The sequence below is a fragment of the Pteronotus mesoamericanus genome, unplaced genomic scaffold (assembly GCF_021234165.1).
Source record: "Pteronotus mesoamericanus isolate MK-2021 breed Mesoamerican mustached bat unplaced genomic scaffold, CSHL_Meso_final contig_74, whole genome shotgun sequence".
NCBI lineage: Eukaryota > Metazoa > Chordata > Mammalia > Chiroptera > Mormoopidae > Pteronotus > Pteronotus mesoamericanus.
The window spans coordinates 24,688,159-24,698,144 of NW_026555247.1; the positions used below are offsets into that span (position 1 = coordinate 24,688,159).

The following is a 9,986-nucleotide window of genomic DNA, read 5'->3' on the forward strand; positions in this document are numbered from 1 at the left end:
GTTGTAGTTCTCTGGAGAACCGGGACATGGATTAGTACCTTTGATGACAAAAGTAAACCTTTACAAGTCTTAGTAGAAAATACAGTTATTTCTGTCACTATCGGGTAAAGATTTAATTTCTAAGTAAGACCAAAAATACTAACCATAAAAACCTGATCACATTATAATTAAGAGCTGCTTATAGAAAGTGAAACAATAAGATACTGACAAGCATTCACAATTCTATTCATTCTGATACCACCTTTCTCCATTTTTGTCCCAGTCTTTCATATTTCACTACTTCACTTAAACCATTTTAAAAATTTCCTTGAGACTTTTCAATGTCCTATTATTTTCTTTACAGTACCTTTTAATAGAGAAGCCAGTGAGGCTACTCAACATTATTAAACAACTTTGTCACACATATCCAATTACCCAGTTAATGACTTTCTCTTTCATCAATTACACGGCACTCTAAAATCTCGCCAAGAACTTAGCTGTGCTTTATCTAAGTAAGGCCACTTAGATTGTAGATCAAGTAAAATAAGCTACAAAGCATGTTTACCAATTCCTGTTCTTTTAAAAGAATCATTCAAACTACAGAAAACCACCAAGCATGTGGAACCTTTATTTTTAAGGTGATTTCTGTACATCTGGAGTATGAGAGTAATCCTTTTACAAATGGAACTGATTACAAGAAGAAACGACGACAACATCAAACTGGTATTTCTTGTGAATCCATAGAGTTTAAGCTTCAAATCCAGCCAAGAAGTTTGTTACAATCTCTTTCAGCTTTGCATCTGACTGTTCTGAAATCTTTCCATCAGCTCTGTTGGGGAATAAAAGCAGATCATCAGGCCTGACAAGGACAAAAATTCAATGACTAAGCTAACTACAAAATTCAAAAGAATTTCAGCAAGACTTTATATCTTAAAACGCACAAAAAAAGAGGCCATCAATTGTGTTCATACCTGATAGTGCCCAAAAGAGCTTGGTGTTGGCTGACAACATGAGACAAGAAAGCATTCTCAAACTTTGTGATCTTACTGGGCTCCAGTTTATCAAGGTAACCCCGTACACCAGCATAAATAACAGCCACTTGTTCTTCAATAGCCATGGGAGCTGGGGGCAGGGAGGGGGAGAAGGATGCCAGTGAGTTGTTGAAATGAATACCATGTTACCAAAGTCAGAGAGCTATTTTTTCCTCCATTAACATGTTCCTCCATTAGCATGTCTCTGCATATCACCTTTTCTCATATTCTCAGTGAGAAACTCCATTCCACTACCCACCCCAAGAAACAGTATCTTTCTTATACTTGCAAGTGTTATACACAGGCACAGTCCCTAAGCACCATTTATCACTGTTTTGGGTATAATATCCAAAACAGTGATAATATCTTAAAACTCATACAAAAAAGAGGCCATCAATTGTTGAAATATTGCTGAAATTTCAACAATTTTGTAATTGAATTTTGCTGAAATTTTGTAACATAAATACATGCTAACGTTCTTTTCAATCTGCCAAATTCTACGCTCATGTAGTGGGGGGTGGAGGGGGGGGGTAAGAGCATGGTCCTAATTCCCCAAAGAAAGGTATTAAATATATTTACTAAGTTTTGCTGGTTATTAAGTTTGCAGCATTTACATTTAAATAAGGAAAGTACTTTAATAAAATAGGCATCAATTACATTCAAAAGGCAGTACCTCTGATGAAAGATAACAGCACATATTACAGCTATGTGATATTCCCACACAGTAAGCACTTGACCAAATAAAAAGAACTCACAATACTGTCCTTGCTTCAGCAACTCAGTCAGACGCACACCACGACTCAAGAGTTGTTGAGTGGCAGCATCGAGATCAGAACCAAACTGAGCAAAAGCAGCAACTTCACGATATTGAGCCAATTCTAGCTTCATGGTACCTGCCACCTGAAATAAAGAATTGTTTAACTCGTACAATATAAAAATGCTTAACTCCTAACACAAAGCATTATACATTTTGATTTTAACCTAATGATACCCATCCCCAACAAACTGATGCAAATTACCTGCTTCATGGCCCTGGTTTGGGCAGCAGATCCAACACGGGACACAGACAAACCAACGTTAATGGCAGGGCGAATACCTTTGTAAAACAATTCTGTTTCCAAGAAGATCTACAATTTAAGGAGAATACACATGCTAGCAAACTTAAAAAAAAAAAAAAATTAAAAAGCAACATTTCAAAATTAAGACTCGGTACCAAAAAACTAGAGCCCAAAAATATTAAGGAAGAATGCTAAATGAATTCTTACGGTAAAGAGCTCCTCAAATCTTTCATAACCCAAATCGACTTACGTATTTCTTTGCTGAGACTAGATGATGTGCATGACATGAAAAAAGTAACCTATTTTATTAAAATATATGTAAGTGATATGATCTCTGGCATTTGTTCAAAATTATCTAGGCAGAAGAATAGTAGTAGGTATAAATGAAGCAAGAATGAAGTACACTATACCATGAATTGATTAATGGGTAAGAGAGATATGGGGTTTTACTATACTGCCCTCCTTACTTAAGCATACATTTGAAATTTTCCATAAAAAAATGTAAAAGGCTTTTAAACAAAATCAGTTCATAACCACTAGTCTAAATCAAGGTTTTTGTATCAAGCATAAATATAATACCTGTCCGTCAGTGATGGAAATGACATTCGTTGGAATGTAGGCAGACACATCACCAGCTTGTGTTTCTATAACTGGCAAAGCAGTCAAGGAGCCGCCACCAAAAGAATCATTCATTTTGGCTGCTCTCTCTAGCAGACGGGAGTGTAGGTAGAACACATCACCGGGATAGGCCTCACGACCAGGGGGTCGGCGCAGCAGCAAAGACATTTGACGGTAAGCAACAGCCTACAGTACAGTAAAGGGTTGCAAAATTCACCTGTTAGACAGAGTCTGTATGCGTCAACTTTGTGGTACAAACAGAATCTAAAAATACATTTCTTTTGACCTGTTTGGATAAGTCGTCATAGATGATCAAAGCATGTTTGCCATTATCCCTGAAATACTCTCCCATAGAACAACCAGAATAAGGAGCCAGGTACTGAAGTGGGGCAGCATCAGAAGCAGTAGCTGAAACCACAATGGTGTATTTCATGGCATCTGAAAAGAAAGTACACATTTTAAAGCTTACAAGGTTGTCAATGTTGTGATTTTAAAGTAAGAGGCTACTATAATTAAAAATGATCTAAGTGCTTTTACTAAGTGATTTACTGTTAAGATAAATTAGCCCTGGCCTGTGTGGCTCTGTTGGCTGGAGCATCATCCTATAAAACACAGGCCATGGGTTCCATTTCGTCACAGGCTGAGGGTTTGGTCCCTGGTCAAGGCACATAAGCATCAATCTAGTTTCTCTCACACTGATGTTTCTCTCCCACTTCTTTCTTCCCCTCTTTCTAAAATCAATATGTGTATTACAAAAAAAAAAAAAAAAAAAAAAAAAAAATTAAACTGCTTCTACTTTAAAGAAATTGATAAAACCTTATTCATTATTGTCTTATGCTATTTCTAGTTTTGTTTTACTTGTCAATTTTGTCAGTAGAAAATTCATTACAGAGTAATTAAAATCAGCCTCCATTAAGTAGACACTATCCTAAGATTGGCTGCTATAGGACTCCCAGGTTAACAGCAATGGGACTAAAGTTCTTTAATACCTGCATCTGTAAGTCTCTTCACCAACTGGGCAACAGTGGATCTCTTCTGACCAATAGCAACGTAGATACAGTATAGCTTCTTCTTTTCATCAGTTCCATCATTGAAACGTTTCTGGTTAATGATTGTGTCAATAGCAATTGATGTTTTGCTTTGAAAAGAGAGTAAATATAAATCTTATTAAATAAATATTTCAAAGAATTTCCGAATTAAAATGTCACTACTATGACTAATCCACTCATCACATTCTACTCTCCCCATTGTATCCAAAACATTTACCATTTCAACACTAAAAAGTAATCTTTTCGGAGACAATTTTAGTTAGACTTTTAACAAGCTACTGAGTCCTTACCCAGTCTGTCGGTCACCAATAATGAGCTCACGCTGACCACGACCAATCGGCACCAAGCTATCCACAGCCTTAATGCCAGTCTGCATCGGTTCCCGCACAGAGATTCGAGGAATGATCCCAGGGGCTTTCAGGCCAACCCGCCTACGCGTCTTGGAACCAACTGGACCCTGTTAAACAATAAAAAGGAACCTCAGAAAAGTTTTGGCATTTGCTAGAAAGTACAACTACATCTAATTAATGATAAACCTACCTTTCCATCAATGGCATTACCAAGGGCATCTACGACACGACCCAATAGCTCTTCACCAACAGGAACATCCACGATGGCTCCTGTTCGCTTCACAATGTCTCCTTCCTTAATTAGCTTATCATTTCCAAACACGACAACACCAACATTGTCGGGTTCCAAGTTCAGAGACATACCCTACACAAAAGACACAATTGAACACCAAGGAAGCTTGAGTGAGTGGCCCTTCTCCCGGCATACCAATGCTACTTGATATGGAATAGCTAGGGGGGAAAAAAGCAGTATTGTCCTTTACATCTAATTTACTCATAAGTATTTTTTCAATAAACAATCTTCTTTGGTTAAGACTTTTAAAACACCAACATGTTCCCTTGAATAATCTTAGAATAACATTATAAACCCAACAAGCTCTTTATCACATCCTCAAAGAACACAAATAAGAAAAGAAGCTGAGCACGTTAAGCTTTTGCCACTACGTTTCTTTTGACTATGGCTTTTGAGCTGGGTGATTAGTATGAAATAAAGTGATCAAGGTCAACCGGAAATTTTAAGACATACTTAACTTACAGCTTTTGATCTGTAAAAAGCTCCATAAACTGTTTGATTATCTAATGAAAATCTCTACTTGTTAACAGGAAGTGAAATTAAAAGCTACCCAATCAAAATCAAATATTCATGATATAATAGTGCTGGGCCATCTGTCGTCATTGCAACCATATTTCAAAATGCTAGGATTTTAGGTCCCTAAATCATGACTAAAACAAAAGGGCTTTCCCGGAACTGAGTCTGGTCAGTAATGAAAGAGCTAGAGAAGTACTTAGAATAAATACAGGGGAATATCATAGACAATCATCAGAGATACTAAACCTTTTAGTCTAATCTTTTTCAATAAACACCAACCACATGTGGTTCCTTAAATTTAAACTAGGTCAAATTTTAAGAATTCAGTTCCGTAGCCATGTTTTACATGCTCAATAGTCTCATACATATACTAGTTACCATATTAAACAGCATAGACATAGAGTATTTCTGTCATTGCAGAAAGTTCTATAGGACAGTATATAGGTTAAGACACTTAAAAGCTAAAAAGAAACCTAAAAGTTCATCAATTTCAGCCTAGCCTTTCAAGATATACACACTGCAGATAAGTTAAATTTTTAGCCAAGGTTTTACAGACACCAATAAAACTTCTGGCTTTATAGTCAGTCTCCCACATTAAGTGGCTTTTTCCGTAACCACATACTAACAAGAGGACCAAGACAATCTTTTCTCCTGTGGACTTAGTGGATAATCCTACTGGCCCTGGTCTACCTAGAGATCAGGCTCTACTTTCCTCCTGACTCCTACAACTTTTTTCCTCATTCCACTGACCAACTGGGCTCAACCTAATAGAAGTGGACTTGGATCATCAGAGAGCTTCTGATGGCGACATCACTAACTCACTTCTCACCAACAGGTGTACTTACACTAGAAATACAAAGTCAATGACTTTGAACTTCCACCAGAAGTGAGTTTAGTTGAAGTTATCAAATACTTCTGTGTAAGATGATCTTAAAGCTACAAAGGACAAACCTGAACTTCTTAAAATCTGGGTGAAGATTTACTACATATTTAGAAGTTAATGGCTACAATTTATGTGTAAATGAGTCTCTAGAATAAAAGCACTTTAATTTATTTTCACAATCTATGACAATGACCACAAATACCCTGAGATTGAGATTTAAAGTTAAAAAAAATCTGATCTCTGATTTACTAAATGAATGAAGACATCAATCCTGGAAGAGACAAACCTCATTTTATAATTTACCTTTAAGCCTGAAGAAAACTCTACCATTTCTTCAGCTTGAACATTCCTCAGCCCATGTACTCGGGCAATACCATCACCAATACTTAAGACACGCCCAGTCTCTTCAAGGTCAACAGAGGTATCAGCTCCAAGGATACGCTCTTCAAGAATAGAGGACATCTCAGCAGTGCCTATTGAGAGAGGACAGTTCCATTACAAAAATAGTATGGTCCCAGTATGTTTACAAAATCTATTTTCCCAACATAAATACTATAGTTTTGTGATCACAATAATCAAATTATATTCTAAAATGCAATATGGTTCTATTAAAAAAAGTTTGATACCTGTCATTATGAAAATGAACCCAACTTACTGAGAGAAAAATTCACAAGACAAATGTAAAACAGATAAACAGCTAATAAAAGTAAGTTGTATCCTTAAAACAAGTATTTTCTATCTTGTGCATCCTTTGGTTCCTGTGATTATCTCCCCACTTCTGTCTAGAATTTGCAATGTGCAAATTCATAGACTAGTAGCTATTGCCTTTGAAAAACAAAGAGGTAAAAATTGCATAGTCTGTGTAATGTTTTTTAGGAGAGGCAAAGTCTTTCATAAATCAGAAAATGTGCCCACCACCAGATATGTATACATTCTGTTTCCACACAAGGAGACATTATCAGAACAAAGAAGCTGTAGTAACATCAAAAGAAAAATATTTAACTGTAGTTCTTTTCACGAGAACAAGCAAACCTACCAAGACAGAACTAAATGGCACACTGCAGGTTAAGAATCTAACATTCTGCGGTAACTACAATTGAGAGAGAAAAAATTAATGGAGAAAAAAATATCTGCAACAACTATATAACTTACTTCTCATTTAATAAGAAGGTAGTTAAGAGTGTTGTAGATTTAGAAATGACTTACCAGTCTTCTGAACACGAGTGTTAGAGGCATGGAGATTCCTTGCAGCAATGAAGGATGACCCCAAAGCATTTTTGGAGACCTAGGGCAATGACATTTTTTTAAATCTGACTTTTTTTTAAACATTTCTTTTTAGAGACAGGGGAAGGGAGGGAGAAAAAAAGGTAGAGACACATTTATGAGGGAGGGAAACATCGATCAGTTGCCTCTTGCACACCCCCACCCGCAGACCTGGCCTGGCCAGCAACCAACCCAGGCATGTGCTTTGACTGGGGAACAACCGGTGACCTCTCAGTCTGCACTGACCTCTCAGTTTGCAGGACAACCCCCAACCCACTGAGCCATACCAATCAAGGCTAAATCTTAATTTTAAAAAGATCTTTGTAAAACTGGCAAGCTTGAATGCAGGCTTAGTTTGACTGAGTTATCAGCTAAAATACAGTTATACTCAAAATACTATGCTCAAAAAAACTGGAAGACAATTAAGCAGATAAGAAAATACCTTCTGATGTATGAAAAATCTATTATGCAGTTCCTAGTACACTGTAAGTATATGCAACAATTAACAAAGTGTCTTTCCCTTTAAAGACATCAGATACTATTATTTCGACTTTTAGAGATGTATTTCATTTGATCTGGGGAAATTGCCAGTAAGATAAATTGCTCCCTAAAAGGTGCAGATCTCAATAGATTATCTATTTAAAAAAAAATTTAAAAATCAGGCAAACAAAAAACTGTCAGTGTTAGAATTTGAGGCATAGCACATGCAACCCTTTTCTTTAAACTGCCTTCAACAAAACCTGCATCAATCTGGACCCCTCCTTCCCCAAATTTTAATACTGTGACTGGTTACGGTCCATTCTGAAGCTTCTTTAGGACCTGGGTGAAAATCGTTAAAAATGTGTTTTGCTAACAGAAACCCAGGGAGCTACCAGCGGTTGTGTTGGGGCAGTAACATGCCCAGCGTATTTATCTTTCAAACTAAGACTACTTTTAAGATGAGAAAAAAAGAAAGTGTAAAAGCACATACATAGGATGTAAAGGTTATGTTAACTTCAAGAGAGAGCGCTAATGAAGAGCATTGACCTTTACAGATATTTTCCAACCTACGGTCTATTCTCCTGGAGTTCTGAATCACTGTCTAACAATTCCTCAAGGACGAAACCTTAAGACAAGTCGAAGTACCACAAAGCAAAGCCTTCTGCTAGACTGAGACAACTTAGAAGCCAGCCTCCCTGCTGTCACGGTAGCGGCCACAGGAAATGCACACTTGCACCTGAGGAGTGTTTTCACGACCGTTTCAATATTTAGGCCTAAAATATCACCTACTTAAGTATTCGGAAAATCACCTTTATTGCTCTCCTGTGAACCGACCTCCAAGGAAAGGCTGGAATGCCGGGACCCGCTGACCTTCATGCAATGTCAGGCTTGCCCAGTTCGCTCTGACCTTCAGCGAAGAAGTCCCGGAGAATCAACCAGGCCGGGCCTCGCTGTTTCGGAGCAGGCTTCGGACAGCGCACAAGCCCTGACCTTCTCCCAAGGCCCGTCAAGGGCCGCTCTCAACTGAAGGCGGAAATCCTCCTGAGGCCCCAATCTCTGGACAGCATCAAGCTCACTGCCTCCCCTGCACCACTCTGTACCATCCCGCACGGATGGCGAACACGAGGGTTTTTTCGCCGTCTGCCCTGCCCTGTGCAGCCAGGCCTGAGCAGCCAGCAGTGCAAGATGGCGGCGCCCGCCATAGCCCCTCACCCTCCTTGCAGAAAAGCTCCCGAACTGCCGCAGGACGACCAACCCACCACCGTCCCCACAGGGCCCCCTTCCTCCCAGTGAAGCCCCGCGCTCACCAGCCCGGCTCGCCGAGGGAGGGCACGGGCCACAGCCGCGGCGACGCGCACAGACAACATCTTTGCAGCTCTTAGATGGTTCCTCCACAGCCGCAGCCTCCGGACTGACTGGGACAAAATGGCTGAGCGGCGAGGAAGGTCAAGGGAGCCGGCCTACTTGACCCGGAAGTACCGCCCCTCGCTTTCACCTCCGGACGCAAATCTACCATTTGCTGAGGAGGGGGCGTTACTTTTTCTTTTTTTAAGTATTATTTTTATAATTAAATTTAAAAACGAGTAATTAAACCTTTGCCAGCTTCTACCCAGGCATTGGCTACACATATACTTTGGTCTTTCGAGTCGACCTTGCGGCTGCCCGGGGCGACCACGTGTGTAGCGGAACAAGCTATGAAGCGGTTTCCTGGCCGTGTTCCGGGTGCGAGGTGATGCTGGCGTCACCTTGTCCCGGTGGGAGGTGATGTTGACACCACTTCTGAGGGCGCAGCAGGCATGACCGTGAGGCAGGTTGTTGGTGTCCGGTCCGAGGCTACCGCTGTTAAACAGTGTCGGCCGCAAGACGTTTTCTGCTAAGAGCTGCTCAGATCAACGGAGCCCCACGCTACACCCTCTGAATTTGACAAACACCCACACCAATACGCCCTCAAGTTGGAGAATCGCTGTTCTTTTGAATCATGCCTGCAAATTAGAGGAAATTGTTTTAACATTGTTACATGCACAAGGAGTTTGAGCAGAGTGGTTGCCAGTCCTACAGAGAAGAATGGTATAGAATCAGTGGTCTCACTCCAGAGTGGACTAGGATTCAAGTTTTCCTTTACCAATAACTAGTCTCATGACAGTAGGAACTCGGCTTTTTCATTTGGAGTAAAACGGAAATGATGAAAATAACTTCCGTACCTTCCCAGTAAGATTTCAATGGGACTCCCCTCCCCCCAACACACAGAATTTTTGTGATACTAAGATTTTTGTGATATGTAGAGAATTTAGAGGGAATGTTGTGTATTTTGTGATAACAGAGCCTATTCACGTTGACTCCACCTGTTTCTTTCATCTCAGCTTCACAGCAAATCCTGGTTTACACTCATAATCTTAACGGGACAAGGATATGAGCTTAAAAAGATCATCTCCTAAAACATAACTTGCAAATGTATGGTCAGCAATCC

General features: G+C 39.5%; 1 protein-coding gene across 1 annotated transcript; it reads right to left on the minus strand.

Moving 5' to 3' along the window:
- Window positions 1-587: 587 nt before the first annotated feature.
- ATP5F1A (ATP synthase F1 subunit alpha) lies at window positions 588-8,974 on the minus strand. Its single transcript, XM_054583590.1, has 12 exons — window positions 8,827-8,974; window positions 6,983-7,061; window positions 6,080-6,249; window positions 4,276-4,449; window positions 4,026-4,192; window positions 3,676-3,824; window positions 2,973-3,124; window positions 2,648-2,872; window positions 2,030-2,137; window positions 1,766-1,910; window positions 951-1,101; window positions 588-808 (listed from the first exon to the last, which is right to left on the minus strand). The coding sequence occupies exons 1-12, from the start codon at window positions 8,884-8,886 to the stop codon at window positions 727-729; spliced, it is 1,662 nt and encodes a 553-aa protein (XP_054439565.1). The 5' UTR covers window positions 8,887-8,974; the 3' UTR covers window positions 588-726.
- Between the last annotated feature and the right edge of the window lie 1,012 nt (window positions 8,975-9,986).